This window comes from Amphiprion ocellaris, chromosome 24, assembly GCF_022539595.1.
Source record: "Amphiprion ocellaris isolate individual 3 ecotype Okinawa chromosome 24, ASM2253959v1, whole genome shotgun sequence".
Lineage (NCBI taxonomy): Eukaryota > Metazoa > Chordata > Actinopteri > Pomacentridae > Amphiprion > Amphiprion ocellaris.
Genome location: NC_072789.1, coordinates 16,351,911 through 16,375,204, shown reverse-complemented (window position 1 = coordinate 16,375,204; position 23,294 = coordinate 16,351,911). Strand labels below are relative to the sequence as shown.

Below are 23,294 nucleotides of genomic sequence, written 5' to 3'. Positions count from 1 at the left end.
GTTTTGACATAATAATGTTTCACCGACTTAATATTGTGAATAATTTAAAATCTGATTTTTTGCTTTTGTTGATTTAAAACTAAATTCAAATTGAAGTAAGTTCATGCACTTGGTTTTAAAATTGTATTTTTCCTTCATTTTCTCCACAATCTGAACATCGGAGAAACTTTGTTTTTCAAATTTGCCGACCACAAGAAAGTTTGGTGAACACTGAAGGAAGACCAAACTGCAGTGAACTTGTTGGGTGGAAAGTTTTCTTTTAAAAATCTTCCCGATGGCAACTTGGATAAAAGCGTGGTTGTGTGCAAATTGTGCAACAATATTCCTGTTTGATTGGTGTTTGCAGTCAGAGTGTAAAGAATTAAAGCTGTCAGAGCCTTTCTGGGGTGAAGAGGCTGCAGGACACCAGCTGCTCCAGCAGGTGGCGTCTTTGTTCTTTGGCTCCAACCAGAACCAACAAGAAATCAGCAGCAGCTGCAGCTTATCTACCTCATTGAGTGTATAATAAAGAAACCAAGAGGTTTTAGTTGGCAGCTGTCTCCAGTGAATGAGTAGCAGTTTCCCTTTCAGGTTGTGAGGAAACGTAGAAAGCTTACAGCACCTGGTATTCCCAGGTGGATCCCATCCAAGTACTAACCAGACCCAGCCCTGTTTGGCTGCAGAGATCAGATGAGATCAGGAACATTCAGGCTGGTATGGCTGTAAGCGACAGTGTCAGTCATTTATGGTGCTTTTCTACGTGTCCGTCATCACCATGGTCTGAGTCCTGATGTCCATGTGAACGTGACAAGAAGCTCTCAACACACTTTGTCCACCATGTGGCAGTAAAAAGCCGCCGTTACACAACAAGGTATTGATTGTAGCATCACCTTCAGCCCAACATGAAAACGTTTGTGACACAGAAACACGTCAGCGACAATAAATCACCTCACATCACACCATGTACAACAGTGTCGCAGAGACAGGCTCCTGCAAAGGACATTTTCACTCACTTTTAGTGTTTGTTTAAGAAGCTCTACAAGGTAAAAAAAGAAAGAAAGAAAGAAAGAAGGCCTCGTCTTGTCACAGCATGTATAAAACTGTGGTTTGTTACTGAGTTCGTAGCTTACAGCCATACCAGCCTGAATATGCCTGATCTCGGAAGCTAAGCAGCGTTGGGTCTGGTTAGTACTTGGATGGGATCCACCTGGGAATACCAGGTGCTGTAAGCTTTCATGTCTCCTCACAATGTGCACAGCATGCTGTTGCTCATTTAACCCTCCTATTATCCTTGGGATCAAATTGACCCCATTCAATGTTTCGCGATCAAAAAATTATAGTTGACTTCATTTTTTTTTGCTTCATATTTCATGACTTTTCCTAATTTTGTTTTTGTCTGCATTTATTCTCATTGTTTAACTCCACAAGAAGGGTGTCAACATTGTATGAGACTGATGCATATTTTAGTCTTGCAGCCAAATATTTTAATATTTAGTACATGTGTGTGACCATCACCGGCCCTCCCTGAAAGCTAAGCAGATATTCTTTATTAGAATTCCCTATTATGAGCCAGGGAGGGCAGTGCTACACCTCAGTGATGTGTGGGGGAAACAAAGACTGGACAGGACGAACAGGACGAACAGGATGAAAAGGGATAGAAAATAACAGGTGGTGCTATTGCAATTAAAGATTGTAAGGTGGTGTGTTATGCCCAACTACTAACTGTCCATCAATAAAACATAAAAAAACAACAACAAAAAAGAGATTCAATAGATAAATAATTAAACAAACGGTATTGAACACCATAATTGTGGATGTCTTGACAGTATAGAATAGAATAGGCTGGAAGAGGATACTAGTGAAAAAGAGAATGAGATCAGTATAGAGACTTTGGAGAGATTCTCAGCACATTCTGGCGGGTTCCATCATTTGTCAACAATGGGACTCGACAGGAGCTGGCGAGAGCTGAACAAACATGCAAGTGTGAAGGACCCCGAAGCCCAGAACAGCAATCACGGCAAGGCAGGGCCAAGCCAACAGGGCACCCCTCCCCCCGGGCCGTAGGAGCCACAGGGCGGCGCTCCCAGAGAGCCACCGGGGCCACCAGAGAGCCACCGGGGCCACCGTGAACGACGCGGACCCAGAGAACAAGAGGGAGCAGCTACCGACACCCCCAGTGCGCCAAGACCGACCCAGGCGGCCCGGGGCACGAGGACCCACCCGCCACCCAAGCCCCAACCGCGCTGCCAAGGAGGGCCCATGCGAACCAGCTGGCCCAGCCAGCACCACAACACCCGGAAGCCGCAGCACCAGAGCAGCGCCCCGGCAGACGCCATAGCCCCACCACGGGCCAGCTGCACGCAGCACCCTGCCCCGGAGGGGGGACCAGGCCGCACCACCAGGAAGCAAGGGCCACGAGCCCCCACGCCCACCCCAGAGCCGGCACATCCAGGATGCAGGGTGCCCACCCCGCAGCATCACCGAGACCCCACCCACCCCACCACACCCCAGGACAGCACCAGGCCTGGACAGAAGCCCCCAGCCAGCAGAAACTGATCTCCAGTGGCGGCACACAGGCAAGTACCAAGGCCTGTGCCCAGATGAGCCAGAGCCACCCCCCCAGAGAGACCACCCGGCCCCCATGCCAGTCCCCCAGGCAGCGGAGGGCCCCAGGCCCCCCAGTGGAGGGAGAGGAGACTTTTCCTAATTTGATAGGGACTGTCGATTAAGCATAAAATTATCCTGATGATATTTTGTCAATTTGCTGAACACATTTTGCACGCATCGGTGTTCTTCTGGGGTCAATTTGACCCCAAGCTGTTTTGGCTGCGTAAAACTTGTCTGTCTGCATGTGTGACCTAACATCCTCACACCTGCAGGTGCAGAGGTGATACTTTTGAGTTGATAGATAAAAGGGGTTGAGCAAAACAACTATTCCCACAAGAACTTTGATTCTTCTCAAGGTGTGGACATGGAAACAACTTGACTTGTGAACTCCTGCCAAAATGAGGAAGTCAGTGTAGACTTGGAGGTGATCACATCCAAGTCTTTCCAACTACACATTCCTCCCCTCTAAAATTATCACCTCAAGTACAATGTTTTCAACTGATGGGTCAATGAAGAGCTTGAATAATGACTTTATGTCTTCAATATGGCCGACTGTGTGCCTGGTGGGACACACTCTTAGTAGCACGTCTACCTGGTTGAAGTGAGTAGAGGGACCATAATTTTCAGTCTTTGATGCTAACATGACATGGGGAATGAGAATGTTTCTGAGATAGAGGACTGTGTTGAGGAGGACAATGATTTTGAGGCATTCTCATCTGATGATAATGAGAGTGTTGACCTTCCTGTTGTCTCTCAACCACCAGCAGACACAATCGCTTCCAAAAATGAAAAGATAATATGGTCCCTTCCCCCACTTCAATGGCAGGATAGACTTAGCACTACTAATATTATCAAAATGGTTCAAGGAACCACCAGATATGCAATCAGTCATGTTGAAGACATCAAGCCATCATCACAGTTCTTCATAAGACCATCAATTGAAAATATTGTACTTGGATGACAAATTTAGAGAGGAAACATGTGTATGGGGACATTTGGAACGAGTTGGATGTAGTTTACTTGGAAGCCTACATTAGTTTGCTCATTTTGGCTGAAGTTTACAAATCAAAAGGTGAAGCAACAGCAACCCTTTGAAACGCTGAGACAGGAGCAATATTTCTGGCCACTCTGTCTCTAAAGACATTTCAAGTTTTGTTCTGGGTTATGATGATAAACAAATATGTTTATGAGAGGAAAGGGGATCATCAGCATCAGTCAATATGGTTCATTCTGTGAGAGTCATGAATGTGGCCCTAAATTAGAAAAGATTTGAATGAAAGATTTCCAAGATACACTAAGTCTAAAGCTGAAAGTTTGACCTGATGGTAGCGCCACAGGAACAGTCATATCATCACCAAAACCGATAGGGGTCATACTCCTATGGTCATTAATGTTGTCAGTAAATTTGAGAAGATTTGTATGAAAATTTTTCACAATACATTAATTCTAATTTAAAAGTTTGCCCTGATGGTGGCGCTAGAGGACAGATCAGGTTTCACTATCAAGGGGTTATTTATGTATTCAACAAATAAACAAAGTGCCTGACACAATAACTTGGTCGCCAATTTTACCTAAATTATTTTCTGGAGGCAAATATCTCTGGGGTCAAATTGACCCCAAGGGTAAAATGTGTTGGTAATATTTGAGGAGAATAGGAGGGTTAATGGTTTTATAGTTTCATTAGTTTTAACCTTAGTGTCGTCCTGCGGGTCAAATTGACCCGTTTTAAAATTTGAAAATGGAAAAAAAAATATATATTTTCACAGTGAAATTTTTGATGTCTACATTTTCAACATTTTTTGGAAATTTTTGACATTTTTTGGTGGAATAAAAGAAATGTTTAAAAAAAGTTTCCTAAGAACATTCATTCTTAAAGAAAATATTAATAGTTTTACTGATATATATGTGGTCACATTAGATTTTTTTAGGATTTTTTTGGAAGATTTTTACTCATTTTTTGAAAATACAAGAATTTCTTTTTTTAAACAAAACTTTTAAGGGAAACTTTTAAGGAATTATTGGAATTTTCTTCCTGAAGGTTTTGCACATTTTCAGAAATTTGGGGAAGTTTTTCTGAGTTTTTGGATTTTTTTTCAGACAAGAAAAACAATGTTTTTTGGTGCCTGTAAAGGAGGACAACAGGAGGGTTGATACTGAGAGTTTTCAGCTTTAATGATGCTAATACAGCTGCAGGGATCTGAACTGGTCCCAGTTTAAACCAGAGGTGTATTAATGCTGGGTTCCTCTTAGAGCTGCTGCTGTTGTTCTACTGGTTCTCTGTCAGAGTTTAGAAGAACCTTCATGGACCTCATTCATCAGTTCTTCCACCTGCAGTTCAAATGTTTGCTGGGAAAAAGGTTCAACAGTGAAACTACATTTTCTTCACAGTTAATCTGACTTTTCTTCTGGTCGGCTTCATATCTGGTCTCTGCAGGAAAATCTGTCCTCTGAAGGGGAACCTGACAGAAAAAAATCTGAGAACCACTGATCTATCAGGAGGAAGTGAGATCAGGAGTCAAAGAGCTCATTTACATTTGTGTGTTTAGCTTTTATTTTTATTTAATGTTATTGTATAAAATAAATATAAATATATATCTGCCTCCAGAGTGGTCTGTGTGGTTCTCCTCTTTCCAACCTTTCAGACTGTCCTGTTTGAGCTCCAGACACCACAAAGTCCGTTACATGATTCCATTATTTTTTATCTGATAATTTCACAATTTGTCCAAATACAAGTTGTGAAGGAATTAATTCCAGACTTATTCATAAACAGGTAGAACGACCACATCTTTATTAGGAACTTCATCAACATGGACCATCAAACAACAAGCAACAATTTTCCGACACTCACAGAATATTTCACTTCCGTGTATCGGTGCACACCTCCTTCAGAATAAAAGCATGGCTGAAAACAATGAGTACAGGTGAGTAAATTTCATGTTGCTGAACACAAGTCTGAGCAACTAAGTTATGATATTGTAGTAAGTACTAACTGGGTGAATTAAACCTTTAAAATCTTAAGTAGGATATGAAGTAGATCTCTGTGTGGTTCTGAAAGTGCAGCCTCCAGCTCTGTAGACAAACTTACTGGGGCCAAAATGAAAATGGAAAACTCCCTGAATAAACCTTTTAAATTCTAAGTATATTTTGAGTGAGATTGTCCTTTAAAACTGTAAGTTGTGCTTTTAAATCATAAACTGTGAACTTCAGTGATCATCTATTGTGGTAGCTGTGTATAAAAAATGCTCTAAATGTGGGCAGACTGTTGATTTGATCACCAACAAGCACAGACATGAGGCTCAGGCTGTTTCTCAACACCAAGTATTCAAGTCTGTTCTCGCCAAGTACGTGAGTCGTATCTGTTCCTGAGGTGAGTTGAGTTTTACCTGGTGAGTCTTGATGTCGCAGCTTCTTTTCTCCGTCTGAATGTGAGTAAAAGATGCTTTAAACTGGTTTTTATCTTTTATATATGTATAGAACATAAAACTGATTGAATCATTCGTCATATTTCAACTCAAAAACAATGTTGTTGTGACACAATTAAAACATTAAATCAATCTTTATTTCCTAAAACCAAATCTTCAGAGATGTTGGGGTGTTTCCAACCAGCAGGAGTTATCAAACTGATGCAAATAGTCTGAAATCAATGTTTGTTTGATTTTTTTTTTACCATTTTGTGTCTTAATTTGTCCCATTTTTATCTTTTTGTGTCTTAATTTATCAAATTTTTGTCATTTTGTGTCTTAATTTGTCTCACTTTTGTCTTTTTGTGTCTTAATTTGTCTAATTTTTGTCATTTTGTGTCTTAATTTGTCACACTTTTGTCTTTTTGTGTCTTAAATTGTCTAATTTTCACCATTTTGTGTCTTAATTTGACTCATTTTTGCCATTTTGTGTCTTAATTTGTTCCATTTTTGTCATTTTGTATCTTAATTTGTCTCATTTTTATAATTTTGTATCTTAATTTCCCATTTTTGTATCATTTTGTGTCTTAATTCATCTCATTTTTTTTTACCATTCTATGTCTCCTTTGCCGTTTTATGTCATAATTCTTTCAATATCTGCCACTTTCCGTCTTTTTTTCCCTGTAGTTTTGGCCTCAATTTGTCTCATTTTTATCATCTTGTGTCTTAATTTTTCTAATTTTTGTCATTTTGTGTTTTAATTTGTCTCATTTTTGTTATTTTGTGTCTTAATTTGTGTCATTTTTCTAGTTTGGGGTCTCAGTGTTCAGCAGGTTTTACAATCTTTGAGGAATTAATTCTAAATAACACTAAAAACCCCTGAGTGTTAAGTGTAAATAACAGTACGAGTGTTATTTCTCTCAGAGTAAAACTTGATGAACACTATTCAGTGTAGGGGAGTGTTCATCAAGTTTTACACTAAATGCTCTGAGAGTTAAATTAACTCTGAAAATCCAACACTATCTTCAGTGTAACTTTAACACTGTGTGGGCTGGAGCCACATGTTCACTGACTTAGTGTTGAAATGAACTCTTTGACTGTTATCTGTACTCTGGAAATTTTACTGTGCAGGTTCTCAGTTGTAAGGACATTAAATGATCCTTAAAAAAGAATTTACAAAGTGATGTTGTGGATCTAGAGGCTCAAAGTGGGACATTTACCAAACTGTGTGTAATTATGAGAGTAAAATATATGAATGAAGCAATGAAATGGAAAAGAATGAGTGAAATTCTTCAAAGTTACATTGGATTCATCTCATCTAAAGGACATTTTCATGAATGTGGAAAAACAACAGGAAGTGGTTTAAAGCAAAGACCCAGAAAAACTCAGAAAGTGTGATAAAATCCAAGAAGAGACTAAAGGAGAGCAGAACACTAAACTATTGAGCTTCCACATTGAAATGAGGAGTGGATTAAAGTCCACAGCAGCAGACAAAGAAGAAGATGAAGCCAGAGAAGGTTTGGATTCCTCAGGTGACATGTAGAGTGTAGATTCCCTCTCTGACTGTAGTTCCTGGAAAACAGCTTCTCAGGACATTTAGTGTTGAAATGGACTCATCAGTTCTGGGATTGATTCTTCTTTATTCTTCCTTCTGGATATTGTCCTAAAAGCTTCATATTTAGAGAATTAGAAAGAAATGCAAAAAGTTCCCAAACACATATTTTCACAGAATTGCGTTTTAACTCACCACAAACTGATGCATCGAGTAGAAATCAGTTTCCTGCTTCGTTGCCCTGACAACAGTTACATCACGGCCACTTCCTGTTCCTCAAATTAGTTCTGCTTTAACCGTCTTCGTGTTGCAGCTTCTTTTCTCCATCTGAATGTGAGTAAAAGACACTTTAAACAGTTTTTACCTTTTCTATATCTATAGAACATAAAACTGATTGAATCATTTGTCGTATTTTAACTCAAAAACAACGTTGTGACACAATAAAAACATTAAATAAATCTTTATTCCCTAAAACCAAATCTTCAGACATGTTGGGGTGTTTCCAACCAGCAGCAGTTATCAAACTGATGCTGAAATCAATGTGTTTTATCAGTAAATATCATTTGTATTTGTTCTCAGTTCTAAACATGAGTTGTTCTTATCAGCAGAACTTCAGTGCAACAGTTGTAGGATGGAAATGCTTTGAACATGTGATTTTTCAACAACACACGTAGAACTAGAACATAGTGTGGACCAAACAGTGGTGGGAAAAAGTTTTGGGACTCCCCATGCATTTGTGAAATACTGCATTAAGAATCCCTCTGAGGTCTTCAAGTGGAATTTCTTTTAGTTCAGTCACAGTCAGAATACTAAAGACATCCTAAAAAAGACATTAAAACTGATTTGGTTCCATAAAAATACAGAAGAAATGTTGAGTTTTGGGTCATTTTGGTTCCAGTGATCCACTAGAAGATTCTGTTCTCAGATGAGTCCAAAGTTGGTCAAAAATAACTCAAAACTACATCAAAGTCAGTTAAAAAAGTTCCAAAATAACTCAAAATGTGTCCAAAATGACTTTCAACTGTCTGAACGTGATCTGGAATTAGTTAAAATGAGTCAAAATTATTCAAGATTTGTTTAAAATAGCTCAAAATTAGTTAAAACAAGTTAAAATATGTCAAAAAATTCTTTGTTTGTCCAAAAGTACTTAAAATTTGTGCAAAAATGACTCAAATTGTTCACATTTACTTAAAATTCATCCAAAAAGAGTTAAATTGGACAAGATAAGATGAGAAATATGAATAAAATGAATAGAAATTCATCTAAAATGTCCCAAAATTCGTCCAAAATGACGTTAAACTGTCTGAATGAGATCTGGAATTAGTTTGAAATTCTTTCAAAATTACTCAAAATTATTTAGGATTTGTCCAAATAGCTCAAAATTAGTTAAAACTAGTTAAAATATGTCAAACAGTTGCTAAATTTTTTTCCAAAACTACTTAAAACTTGTGCAAAAATGACTCAAACTGTTTGAATTTACTTAAAATTCATCCAAAAAGAGTTAACATTGTCAATAATGACTACAAATCTGAATGAAATGACTAGAAATTCACCTAAAACATTTCAAAATTTGTCCAAAATGACTTAAATTTGTCCAAATTCAATTAAATTTGTCCATGTTTGTGGATATTTGTCAAAAAATACTTTGAATTGTCTGAACATGATCTGGAATGAGTCAGAAATGACCTAAAATTTCCCAAAATTTCTCCAAAGTGACTGTAAACTGTCTGAATGTGATCTGGAATGATTTTGAAATTTGTTCAAAATAGCTAAAAATTAGTTAAAACTAGTTAATACATGTCAAACAATTCTTAAAGTTTGTCCAAAATTACTTAAAACTTGTGCAAAAATGACTCAAATTGTTTAAATGTACTTAGAATTCATCCAAACAATTAAATTGTTCAGAAAATGACTACAAATATGAATAAAATGAATAGAAATTCATCTAAAATATCTCAAAATTTGTCCAAATTCAATTAAATTTTTCCATGTTTGTGGATATTTGTCAAAAAATACTTGATCTGGAATGAGTCATAAATTGTCTAAAATGTACCTGACTAGATCTCCGTGGTAACTGATGATGTGGCGCTATATCTCCATGGTAACTGATGCTGTGGAGCTAGATCTCCATGGTAACTGATGCTGTGGAGCTATATCTCCATGGTAACTGATGCTGTGGAGCTAGATCTCCATGGTAACTGATGCTGTGGAGCTAGATCTCCATGGTAACTGATGATGTGGCGCTAACCTGGTCCAGGTTGTGTTCAGAGTTTAGATGGAAATGTGCTGGAAGAAGCGTCTCCCTTTAACCAAATCGTTTCCTAGCCAGTATTTCTGAGCCATCCAGATTCTCAGCTGAGGAAAAAGTTGTTTCTGTAAACATGTTGAGCTTTATGTGACTAAAACCACTGGATCCAGTATCACACACTGTATGCGTGGCGTTGCCATGGGAACCTACATGTATGTGGTGGGTGATGCAGAAAATGCATAAATGTGTTTTAATGTCTGGTCTGTTTCCTCTGCTGGTACTGCAGCTGATAGAACACAGACTGGAACATTGATTATTTATTGGTATTTATTACACACAATATTCAATCAGTCACATTCATTTCATTTGGATTTGGACACAGATTAAAGAGATTTCCTGCATTATGGGATGGTGTCAGACCTAAATGCACTTCAATACATTATCATATTTACATGTATGAAGTTTAAAGTTTCATAGTTTTATTGTTATTATTGTTTATTGTTCAGTAAAATAAATATATTACACGCTTTGTTTAGATTTCAGACCTACAGGCTAAAAATATGAGAACATGTTGTTGTTCCAGCATCTATAAAACACAGGTTTCCTGCTTCGTTGCCCTGACAACAGTGATGTCACGGCCACTTCCTGTTCTCCATTTCAGTTCCTCTTTAACCGTCTCTTTGTTATGATCCTGTCCTTCTTTCTCCTTCTCCCTCTTTTCTTCCTTCTCCCTCCTTTTTCCTGTCTGCCATCTGTCTCTCTCTATTCTCTCTCTCTCTGTTCTCTCTCTCATATCTCTACCTCTCTCATCTCATGTCATCTCTCTCCTTGTCTTGTACTTCTGGCTCCCTGAATCTTCCACCTGCCTGCAGTCTGATTGCTGCAATGACAATCTGCTGTCGTAATTAACTCACACCAGTCACCTGTTTGCAATTCCACCTCCCAGTATTTAAGCCAGCTGTGTCATTTACTAGACTCACATTCCCACTGAGACTCTGATTCCCCCCTGGATTTCTCCCACATAGACTCTGTTCACCTCTTGGATTCTGTCTTCACCACCAAACTCTACTTACCTCCTGACTGCTTCAGCTCCATGGACTCTGCTCTTCTCACCCCTGGATTTCTGCCAGTTCCTGTTTTGTTCCTTGTCTGCCTTCCTTGCTCCTGTAGCTTAGCTTCCCTGATTTTAGAAGTACTCTGTTTTGTTGCCTGCTTCAGTTTATCCCTGTTTGGTTTTTGTGGATTAGCTGTGGGTTTTTGTAGTGTGATTTACTTTAGTATAGATTTGGTTTAGTTTTCCCCCCTGTTCGGTTTTTCTTCTTCTGTATTGGTTTAGTTCCTGTTGGGTTTGAATAAAAACCTATTTTCCCTTTGACCACCTGTCTGCCACTATCTGTGCCTGGGTTCTCTGACTCCCCCTCGTAACACTTTTACCGTCTTCGTGTTGCGGCTTTTCTCCGTCTGAATGTGAGTAAAAGACACTTTAAACTGGTTTTTATCTTTTATATATCTATAGAGTACAAAACTGAATCATTTGTCGTATTTTAACTCAAAAACAACTTTGTGACGCAATTAAAACATTAAATTAATCTTTTTTTTTCCCCGAAAACCAACCCTTCAGACATGTTGGGGTGTTCCCAACCAGCAGGAGTTATCAAACTGATGCTGAAATCAATGTGTTTTATCAGTAAATATCATTTGTATTTGTCAGACAGTTCTAAACATGAGTTGTTCTTATTAGCTGTCAATCACAACCTGTGATCTGATTTGTCCAGCAGAGGGGAAAAGATTTAAACTGAAATAAAGTTCATCTGATACACTTTGAAGAAACCAAATGCTAGAAATGTTCAGATGTTTCTTAAATGTAGCATTAAATGAGATTGAGAGCAGACATGTCTCTTTCTGCACTGTTGAGGGAAATGTGCATTAGTGTGATCTCTGCTGATGTTGGTTCTGTCCCAGTGATTCCATTCTAGGGAAAGTTAACTGTCAGGGATTTACAGCCTGATGGGAGTTTCTGCTTTCATGAACCACAGGGTTTGTAGAAGTTGTGTTGGATGTTGAGAGACATGAAAAAGGTTGAATGTTGAAATAATCCGTCACATGAAATGAGTGGGAATCAGCCTGTAAAATGTGCTCTTATTGTGAAACTCTGCCTGCTGCTTCCTCATAGGTGGAGTCCTGACTGGTTCCAGGAAACAGATCACCTGTCTGAGCGTCCATATCACAAGGATGGGTGTAAAGCTAACTGCTAGGCTAGCGCTCACAGTTAGCCTCCCTTATCAGTCTGAACGTGGCTGTCGAGCACACCAGCTCATGTGACTTTTTAAATTTTTTTATTTATTTATTTATTATTCAAACAGAGAGGTAACCTGCATGGTCAGAAAATAAAAGTGATCCAGAGAACAGACCTCATCCTGAGAATCACTTTATTTCACAAGACACAACACAGTGAGTGAAAACCACACGGGTTACATAAGACACACCATAAATTAATGACAAAATAATCAACAAAATTAAGCAAATAAATAAAATTATACACAGATCTAATGTTACACAGTCATTGGAGCAAAGAGCCAATGAAAGCCATCATTGATCTGATCAGTAGACTGACTGTAAATCTGATCAATCAACAATCAGCTGGAAGGTTTTGATGTTTCATCACTTCCTGTTTTAGGATTCTATGCCTCTACAAAGACATACAGAACTATGAAATGTCTCTGAAATCACTTGCAGCTGTAAAAACTCTGATCTTCCCGTCTCACTATCTGCACACTGAGCTCTGCAGCATCTTCAGGAAGGATGGAGATGTTTCCAGAGAGCTGATTGGTCAGTAGGAGGTGTTTTAGTTGATCTGTTATCTGGTTCAGCATCAGTTACCATGGTGATGGACCTGCTAAGAAGTGAACCAGCATCCTGAAAAGTCCTGAGAACCAGAGTTAAAGCTGAAGTTCCCTCCATGAGCTCAGATCCTGCTTGGTAGTCCAGACCTCAGAGCTGTTTTCATGCTTCAGCCTCCATTTGACATCAAGTCTCATGGAAATCAGCATCAGTTTGCTGCTGCTGCGTAGAAATCAGCTGATCACAAGAGTCCGTCTAAAAGGACAGAAACAGACTGAAAACACTGATAAATAGTCAAATAGAGCAGAAAGAAATCCAAGAGAACAGCTTTTATTACTTTCAGGAGAAATGTGAGAAGAATCCTCACAGAAGTTTGTGTTTTATTGAAAAGTTGGAGAATGAAATGTATGTGGATCCATGAGAGACATTTCTTGCAGTAATGAGCTTTTTAGTAGCAGTCAGTGTTTAGTCTGGACTCTGAACAGACTCAGTATAAAAGTATAAAACCCTGATATGAGGCTCTGATCCTGGACTCCAGTCTGACTCTGATCCTGGACTTGTTCTGTGAAGGATCAGAGTTCATGTTTATTTGGAGCCTCTGTTGGTCAAAGTGTAATAATGTGGGATCATCTTTGTGTTGTGGTCCAGTGACTGCAGAGTGACTTCCATGAGTAATATTTAACAGACAGCAGTGAGCGCCCCCTGCTGGTTCCCCTCAGTGTTGCTGTCAGTGATTCTGTAGGATTAACTGCAGTCCTGCTGCTACACAACAACCTCCACCACACCAACAACACAACTGTTCATTAACTGCTGACATTTTCTTTGACTTTATCAGGGAGACACGATGACATCAGAGGTGCTCTTGAACATTCTGGATGATCTGGATGATGATCAGCTGTCTAAATTCCAGTGGTTCCTGCAGAAACCCAACAATGTTCAAGGCCTCCCAGCCATCACAAAGAGCCGACTACAGACACTAGACAGGTGTAAAACTGTGGATGTGATGGTGGAGACTTATGGACTTCAGAGAGCTGTGCAGGTGACCAGGGTGGTTTTACAGAAGATCTCCAGGAATGATCTGCTGCAGAGGTTTCCTGCCAGCAGCTCAGGACCAGAAGGTCAGTCACAAGACAAGAACAACATGATATCATTACAGTCAGAAAGATGCATGATGGTGCTGCTGCAGTTTGATAGAGTTCAGGTTCTGTCAGTTTTTCCTGAGTCCACATGTAAAATCAGTTCCTCTGTAAAATCTACTGATCAACCTACTGACTGAATGCTGCCCCCTGCTGTTTAAACCTTGATAGAACACCAAAATTAGTTCTGTATGAGCTGACCTTCTATGGAAGCAAAGCATGTCCCACCTGTCCTCACCAAATTATGAGCCGATCAGACAGTTTCTGAAGATTCTTCATTCATTCTGTTTAGCTGGGAGTGATCCTGCAGTTTACAACCAGAGGGAAGCTGACCAATCAGCTCTCAGTAAGGGCAGAGACATGTTGTTGAAGCAGCTGCATTCCAAATCACAAACCTTTAAATTTAAATACATGCTACAGTTGACCTCACAAAGTATTCACTGTGTCCTGCAGTGTGCATCCAATTAGAACATACTACTTCATAATATGGAGCCTTAAACTCTGACTATCCCAGTCTGTTGTAATGTGGTGTCATCTGACTGTGAGCTCTCAGCAGCTCAAACTTATTTCTATTTCCATGACACACTGTTGAGTGCTATGACTGTTCATAGAAAGTGGGTCAGAACGGCCAGAAAAACATGTTAGTTTGCATTGTACAAAATCAGTTTGAATGTGGTCGGACATCTGGGTATTTCTGACATACTACATTTAACATAATATGTAGTGGGACGTACTACATCTTTTTCTGTGCGTACCATCTGGCATGTTAGTATGTAGTACTATGTAACATTACGTTATACTTTTAAACCATCAACAACCTCCCAGCAACCTACCACACTGAAAATGTCAAGTCTTCAGAGGGTTTGGATGGAGCAATAAGGCAGCCATGTTGGCTGACTGTTTTAAGGGGACACTGTTGCTGCATCCTGGGCTTAGCTCCACCCTGGATGACTGTGGCTGCTTTAAAAAGACAGCCCTTCTTCCCTCTGTAGCAGAATGATGATGAGGTGAAGCCAGAACACTCTGTTCTTCAGAATGGTCTGGATATGCCAGACTAATGTCAGAGTAACATCAGCTTTTACTTTGAAGGAGCAGTTTGGCGTCAGAAAACCAGAGTTAATCAACACCATAAACTCATCAATAAATGTCAACATAAAGTCCCTTCTAAGTCTGTTGTAACTGAAATAAATGAAAGCAGTAAGCAGTGGAGAATATAACATGTGATCTCTGTCTGTCTGTCAGTTCATGTCAGTGATGTTGGGGAGACTTCAGAGAACAGAGAACCTCCCTCCTCTCAGACTCAGCCTCCTCTTCCTCAGACTGAAGGTAAAACTGATGGATTCTTGGTCTGTAAAGAAAGATGGCAGCAGTTCCTCATGCCTGAAATGGAAGCTGAGTTTCAGCAGGTTGTTTTGTACAACACAGAACAGTGGTTGTCTATGGAGTTGCATGAGGCAGCAGGTTGTAGTGTAGCTGTAGCATAACGGTCAGTTTTGTGGCTGGTGATCCTCAAATCCAATTTTCTAAACTGGTGTCCATTTTAAGCTAATTTCTGAGAGCCTTTTGATGGTGAAGAAAACTGTACTCACTGACACCTTGACTGTCTTCAGTTTCTCTGTAGGAAAGACCTACATTTTAAGTGTTATGATGGTCTGTCTCTCTTCTATTGTTAATTACCTTTTCATCTCCTTTTTTTATAGCAACACACTACTTTCTGCAGTACAATACTGTTCAAATAATGCTCTGGAGGGTTCCACAGTGTGTTCCAACACTACTTTATGCAGACAGAGGGGGTTGGAAGGAATCTAGAAAAGTTGGGACACCTGTAGGATTTGATAGCACCAACTTTCAAGGCTTGATCAACCTCCATTGCTGCAGAACAGCTTTAAGTTGTTAAACCATTTCTGTTGCCTGAAAAAGGCCTTTTTGTATAATTCTGAAATGTACATTATTTTTCAGTTTTGGGTAACCTAACCTTTTCTTAACCTCTGGCAGTTCACCACTTACCTTTGAACCATTTCAAGCTACTCATTGGACATGAACTACTTGAATTTCAAGACAAAAATGGAAAAATTGGGGCATTCTAAAACATTTGACAGGTAGTGTGTTTTGATAAGGGCCCCAGTGAGCCCAGAACAGGGCTGCTGGTCCAGCTCTCTTTTTTTTAGGTTCCACTGACTAAAGGGTCTTTCCCTTATAGGAACTCTAAGGACAGCTTAAATTGTCCTTGAGGTTACCCACCTACCTGCTGACTGCCTCCATAGTTAACCATCTGGGTAGCCCTTTAGCTGAATTGCCCTTTAAGTCAGTTTTTTCAGTCACTTTCCTCCAAATGATCAGGGTAAGTTGCTGCATTATGTGTAGAGTTTAGGATGAAACCCCAAGAAATACGTTTAGAAAAATCTCACACACACATTTGCCCAACTTTTTGGCAAATTAAAAGTCCAAGGTCTTTGTAGTTGCTTTGTTGCTTGTGTTTTTCCAACAACAATAGAGGTTTCTGTAGACACACACCTCACACTGTTCCCTTCATGTTTGACACAGATGAGACTGTTCCGGTACCAGAACCACGTCCCATCAGATATTACCAACAGAAGCTTCAATCAAACTTCCAGGACACGTTTAAGGTTACAACAGAGGGGTGGGCAGCAGATGAGCAGCTTCTGGTTGATATCTACACAGAGCTGTACATCACAGCTGGCCGGGACGTGCACGTCAACACACAGCATGAGGTCCTACAGATTGACAAGGTGTGGAAGCCATCAGACACAGAGACACAGATCCAACCCAGAGACATTTTCAAGCATCCTTCTGGAAAAGACATACCCATCAGAACAGTGCTGACCAATGGAATTGCAGGGATTGGAAAAACATTCCTCGTGCGTAAGTTTGTGTTGGACTGGGCCGAAGAAAGAACCAATCAAGACGTGCATCTTATTTTCCCGTTCACTTTCCGTGCCCTGAATTCACTGCAGGGACAAGAGTTTGGTTTGGCAGAGCTCATTCATTTCTGTATCAAAGAAACTAAAGACATCACAGTGGAGGCTCTGAATTACATCTTTACAGCTCTGCAGTCATCAGGAACCAGCAGCTACAAGAAGAGCAGATTCAAACTGCTGTTTGTGTTTGATGGACTGGACGAGAGTCGCCTTCATCTGGACTTTGATGTCAACAACATTCGCTCCCTGGACGTAACAAAGTCAACTAAAATAGAAGTCCTACTGAGGGAACTGATCAGCGGAAACCTGTTATGCTCAGCTCGCCTCTGGATAACCACACGACCTGCAGCAGCCAATCAGATCCCTCAAAACCTTGTCAACACTACAACAGAGGTCAGAGGGTTCACCGACCCACAGAAGGAGGAGTACTTCAGGAAGAGATTCAGAGATGAGGAGCAGACCAGCAGCATCATCTCCCACATGAAGAAGTCACGAAGCCTCCACATCATGTGCCACATCCCAGTGTTCTGCTGGATCACTGCTACAGTTCTGGAGGAGCTGCTGGAAACCAGAGAGGGAGGAGATCTGCCCAGAACCCTGACTGAGATGTACACAGAGTTTCTAAGATTTCAGATTGATCACACACAAAAAAAGTACAGTCCAGAGAAGTGCATTCAGTACATTAAGTCATTAGCTAAACTGGCTTTTGAACAGCTGCAAAAGGGCAAACTGATCTTCTATGAGAAAGATCTGAGAGACAGTGGCATCAATGTGAGTGAAGCCTCAGTGTACTCAGGAGTGTTCACAGAGATCTTCAAAACAGAACGAAGATGGAAACAGGAAGACAAGATATTCAGCTTCGTCCATCTGAGTGTTCAGGAGTTTCTGGCTGCTCTTCATGTCCATCTGACCTTCATCAAGTCTGGAATCAACCTTCTGGAAGAACAACAACAACAAACTTCCTTCAAGAAGCTGAAAGTATTTCTAAAGAAACCTAAACTAAAACATCTCCACCGGAGAGCTGTGGACGAGGCCTTACAGAGTCCAAACGGACACCTGGACTTGTTCCTGCGCTTCCTCCTGGGTCTGTCACTGCCGACCAATCAGAATCTCCTACGAGGCCTGCTGACACAGACAGGAAGTAGCTCAAAGACCAATCAGAAAACAGTCAAGTACATCAAGAAGAAGATCAGTGCGAATGTGTCTGTTGAGAGAAGCATCAATCTGTTCCACTGTCTGAATGAACTGAACGATGTTTCTCTAGTGGAGGAGGTCCAACAGTCCCTGAGATCAGGACGTCTGTCCACAGATGAACTGTCTCCTGCTCAGTGGTCAGCTCTGGTCTTCATCTTACTGTCATCAGAAGAACATCTGGACGTGTTTGACCTGAAGAAATACTCTGCTTCAGAGGAGGTCCTTCTGAGGCTGCTGCCAGTGGTCAAAGCCTCCAAGAAAATTGTGTAAGTAGTTGGAGACTGAAGATACTTTTTCATTTTGCTGCTGTTTCATCAGTATAATCTGCTTTTTGTCTCTTCAGACTGAGTGGCTGTAATCTGTCAGAGAGAAGCTGTGGAGCTCTGTCCTCAGTCCTCAGCTCCCAGTCCTCCAGTGTGACAGAGCTGGACCTGACTAACAACAACCTGCAGGATTCAGGAGTGAAGAGTCTTTCTGCTGGACTGGAGAGTCCACACTGTAAACTGGAAGCTCTCAGGTCAGGACTCACACTTTGAAACTGATATGATTCTATCAGTGGATAAACAGCTAACCTGAGTACAATCATTTCTGCTGATGGGATTCATCAAATGAGCTTTTACTGAACTTGTGCAGGACTTTGTCTGGGTTAATTTTTGACATGATTAAATCCCACTAATCATTGTTGAGATTGTTGATTTGCTTGAGACGCATGAAATGTGCAGCAAAATGTAGCTGAAAGACAAAGAAGAAAAGAAAGAGTGAGAAACATCCATCCAAGTGTTGTCCGTCAGGTTTGTGTTGTTTTGTGTGTGCAGGCTGTCAGGCTGTCTGGTCACAGAGGAAGGTTGTGCTTCTCTGGCCTCAGCTCTGAGCTTCAAGACCTCAAATCTGAGAGAGCTGGACCTGAGCTACAACCATCCAGGAGACTCAGGAGAGAAGATGCTGAGAGCTAAAGTGGAGGATCCAGACTGTAGACTGGAAACTCTCAGGTACAGACAGACAGACACTCTCAGGAAACTATCATCCTAGTGTTGCAGACCAAGTCTGCTCCTTTCCATCAGTAGGTTTCAGGGTGTGAGATGTCAGAGGAAGTGCTGCAGCGGTAGGAAGGAAGAAGAACAGTGAAGCTGAAGAAGGGTGATGTTTAGGTGCAGCTGCAGTCACAGCGCATGTTATGGTCCAAACAGAGAAGCATATATGTGTGGAAAACTAAACATCAAAACAGTGGACAGAAATTGACAACTGTCAACAGACAACTTCAAAATAAATTTTTTTTCAAAATAAAAGTACATTGATAATTCTGCCTTAAGGGCAACACACCATGGAAGTGAAATTAGATTTAATAAAACTCTCGGAACACCGATGAACATCGGCATTATTAGATCTAGTTGGAAAAACAATGCAACACATTCTGTTGTCTTCTTGTAAAATGACTCATATTTCACACAGAGTCACATTCAGCATAGTACAAGACAGAAATCAAGGTCAACTGTTAGCCTAGCTTAGCTCAAAGACAGGAAGCAGGGTAAACTGTTAGCCTAGCTAAATACAAAGACTGGGAGCAGAAGAAAACTGCTAGCCTAGCTTAGCAGAAAAACTAATCAGTAGAAAATTCTTAGCATAGCTTAGGACAATGACTGCAAGCAGGAGCATATTGTTAGCACAGCTTAGCATGAAACACGTAAGTAGGGGCCTAGCTTCGCACAAAACTGAAAGCAGCATAAACTGTTAGCATAGCTTAACACAAAGACAGAAATCAGGGTAAACTGTTAGCCTAGTTTAGCATAAAGACAGGAAGCAGGGTAAACTGTTAGCCTAGCTTAGCACAAAGACAGGAAGCAGGTTGAACAGTTAGCCTGGCTTAGCTCAAAGAAAACAAGCAGGGCAAACTGTTAGCCTAGCTTAGCTCAAAGACAGGAAGCAGGGTAAACTGTTAGCCTAGCTTAGCTCAAAGACAGGAAGCAGGGTAAACTGTTAGCCTAGCTTAGCTCAAAGACAGGAAGCAGGGTAAACTGTGAGCCTAGCTTAGCTCAAAGACAGGAAGCAGGTAAACTGTTAGCCTAGCTTAGCTCAAAGACAGGAAGCAGGGTAAACTGTTAGCCTAGCTCCATGAACAGAGGAAGCATCAATGAGTAAAGCTGAATAATGAGTGTAAACTGAGCTGGAACGTGACGAGCACAGGACAGGACTTTAGAGATGCTGCATTCAGGTGTCTGTGTCTCCATGTTGGACTGGTCCTTTATCAGTGGAACAGTGTGAGAGCCATGTAACGTCCATGTGTGCTGCTGAAAGAGTCGCTGCTGCTCTGACCGTCCTCCTCCTTTCAGGGTGACGCCTGCTGGAGTCCGATGGTTGACACCAGGTCCTTGGAGGTGTAAGTGTGTTTTAATGGATTGATGGAAACAAAGCAGCACATTCAAGCATCTTCAAAGTGTCACATCTCTGAGGTCATCATCAAAGGTTTAATACTGATCACATGATCCATCAATAACTGCAGCTGTGTTGTGTTTGTTCTCTCCATCAGATTCCTGTCAACTCACAGTCGACACAAACACAGTAAACAGAAAACTCAAACTGTCTGATAACAACAGGAAGGTGACACATGTGGACGAGGATCAGTCGTATCCTGATCATTCAGACAGGTTTTACTACTGGGAACAGTTGCTGTGTAGAACTGGTCTGACTGGTCGCTGTTCCTGGGAGGTCGAGTGGAGAGGAAGGGTTCATATATCAGTGAGTTACAGAGGAATCAGAAGGAAAGGATACAGTGATGACTGTAGGTTTGGACGTAATGATCAGTCCTGGAGTCTGTTCTGCTCTAATGTTGGTTACTCTGTCTGGCACAATAAGAGACAAACATCCATCAGTTCCTCCTCAGTTTCTCACAGAGTTTCAGTTTATGTGGACGTTCCTGCTGGAACTCTGTCCTTCTACAGAGTCTCCTCTGACTCTCTGATCCACCTCCACACCTTCAACACCACATTCACTCAACCTCTCTATCCTGGATTTGGGTTCTTCAGGTCCAGGTCTGGTTCCTCAGTGTTTCTGTGCTGAGTTGAGTCTCCAGAGTCTCCTCCTGGTAGAGAAACAGTGTTGAACAGATAGTTGAGTCTCTCCATGACTCTGTCCCTCAGAAACATGTTTCCACATTCATGGATTAAATGTGTTTCTTTGTGAAATCCTTCTAAATGATTCCTTGTAAACTTGTTCCTCTTCAAAGATGGAAGTTGTGATTATTCCAGGAGCCAAATGTGATGTTTGCGTCTTTTTCCAGTCAAATGTTGAGAGTGAAAATCAGGATGTGGTGTTTCCTCTGATGCTCACTTGAACTAAAAGCATTTGAGCTGCACAAAGTGTGAAATGAGAGAGGAAGCAGTGAATCTACAAACTGCTGACAGACTTTCACACATTATTGTCCAGTGAAAATCAGGTTTTTGTGCAGCCAGACTTGATCCTGATTTGAGTGTTTCAGTCCTGTTCTAGTGATGAAATGAGAACTTCCTTCATCTTGTGTGTGATGGAGAAGAATAAAGGGCTGTGGCTAAAAATCCTGACTCTGAGTTCTTCATGACAAACATACATTATATCAGCTGTTTATTATTCATCTGCTTTATTCTACTCAACATGGAACAGGGTTGTAAAAAACACATTTAAAGTCCAAAAACAAATCCCATCTCAATGTGACTAAAAGGTTCCTCTCTCTGATTGGATCATTGAATCAACTTTGAACTATTTCCAGTGAAACAACAGAGAAGCTCAGAGAATCTCTCCTCATCAATCAGAGCCTTTTAGACAAAACATCAACAACCTGAAGTTTATCAAGAAAATTAAATTCAATTTCAGCGACATTCAGCCTCAGTTTATCATTTCCACATTACATCTTCCAGGTCACAGAGTGTTGACAAAGGAACACAACATTTAGTCATTTGGAACTGAACTGCAGAGGATTTACTGGAGGATCAAAACCACTAAAGTCAGACAAAAAGCGACATATGACAAGAAAAACAGGACAGCATATTACAAAAGTGAGACAAATGACACAAAACACAACAAAAAAGTGACAAAAATGAGAAAAAAGACAAATTGACACAAATGACACATAAAACAAGGAATAAAGCAAAACACAAAATGACGAAAAGTCAAAACCACAAAATCAGACAAAAAAAGCAACCCGAAACCCTCTAAGAGCCATTTGGACCCGTTTCCCACAGAAAAGAAAACACCAGGAGCCACAAAACCCTTTAGACATTCAAAATAAAGATGACACTGTATATATTGTTTTTTCTTTAACCTTTATTCTCTGTATAAAAACTATAGTGTTGCATTCATGAAATCAATAAACTGCTACAGAGAAAATGAAATGACATGAACTCTATGAATATCTGCAAAATAAGAGGCCATTAAAACATTTATTAGGGACTTTAACGCCTTAATTTCAATTAATTGATTACAGAAGAAACAGTGATAACACTGATGAACACTCCAGCCCAGTAGGTGGCGCTAATGAACTCATGAAGAAGATCCACAGGAAGCACTGAGTGACGTCAGAAGGTTTGGTGAACAGTGAAGGAAGACGAGAAAATATTGATATTTGACAAAAATGTGTCATTTTATACATACTTGTGGTAGTTTTATTTCATATTTTAGTCATTTTATACCCATTTGTGGTAGTTTTATCTCATATTTTGTTTGTTCTCCCGGACGACCTGCTGCTCTGTGGGGAGAGTTCTTCAACTGTGTGGTTCTAGAGTGGATCTCAGCATCACAGCAAAGAAGATGTCTGTCAGAAGAACCTCCCTGCTCTTCACAAACCCAACACAACTACACAGTCTGAGGTGAGCATTTCAGCACTTCCTGTCTCTTGTTGTCTTTCACTGACTTATACTTTGGTCCACTTTAAATCTCCAGTCACTGTTGGCGGCTCTTTGGTTTTTCTCTTTGGTTTTCAGGATTTCCAATGCCATGGTCTTGGTCCTGTTTCAGTGGGTCAGAAGAAGTAAACTGATGTGTCCTTTGACTGTTGAAGATCTTTGTCTTGTGGCTCAGAAAGATCAAGCATCAGAGAGAGAGTTGTTGAAGGTTGTCAGTAGTTTATCTTCCCTGCTGAGATCTTGTTCAGTCAGACAGTTGGTCCTCACTGAGTCCTGCATCCCTGTTCAGTGTCTCATTCCACTGCTGCTCCACCATGGTCCTCCAACCATCAAGTAGATATCCTTCCTCAACCTTCTGAACCAAACAAAGCATAGAACACTTTAACAGATAGACTCATTATTGTGCTGAAATCTGCAGACTGAGTCCTGGTCCATGAAGTCCAGGACCAGGACTTGACGTTGTCCTTGTTGAGTGTGGTTTCTGGAGACCTGACCTCCTGCTGCCTGAACTGGGAGCTTCTTCACT

The 23,294-nt window shown here is 40.6% G+C and overlaps 1 protein-coding gene and 2 pseudogenes across 1 annotated transcript; 2 read left to right on the top strand and 1 right to left on the bottom strand.

The window, feature by feature from the left end:
* Positions 1-589: 589 nt before the first annotated feature.
* Positions 590-707, bottom strand: LOC129348348 (5S ribosomal RNA; annotated as a pseudogene).
* Positions 708-1,103: 396 nt separating this feature from the next.
* On the top strand, positions 1,104-1,211 carry LOC129348349 (5S ribosomal RNA; annotated as a pseudogene).
* Positions 1,212-6,581: 5,370 nt separating this feature from the next.
* On the top strand, positions 6,582-21,445 carry LOC111576455 (NACHT, LRR and PYD domains-containing protein 12-like). Its single transcript, XM_055008086.1, has 6 exons — positions 6,582-13,746; positions 16,309-18,163; positions 18,241-18,414; positions 18,713-18,925; positions 20,192-20,271; positions 20,422-21,445. Exons 1-6 carry the CDS (start codon positions 13,473-13,475, stop codon positions 20,949-20,951), a joined length of 3,126 nt encoding a protein of 1,041 aa, XP_054864061.1. The 5' UTR covers positions 6,582-13,472; the 3' UTR covers positions 20,952-21,445.
* The last annotated feature ends 1,849 nt before the right edge of the window (positions 21,446-23,294 follow it).

Coding starts and splice junctions, on each gene's coding strand:
- LOC111576455 (XM_055008086.1), top strand. CDS start 13,473: ATGACATCAGAGGTGCTCTTGAACATTCTGGATGATCTGGATGATGAT. Junction 13,747..16,308: donor CAGCAGCTCAGGACCAGAAG/GTCAGTCACAAG, acceptor TGTTTGACACAG/ATGAGACTGTTCCGGTACCA. Junction 18,164..18,240: donor AAAGCCTCCAAGAAAATTGT/GTAAGTAGTTGG, acceptor TTGTCTCTTCAG/ACTGAGTGGCTGTAATCTGT.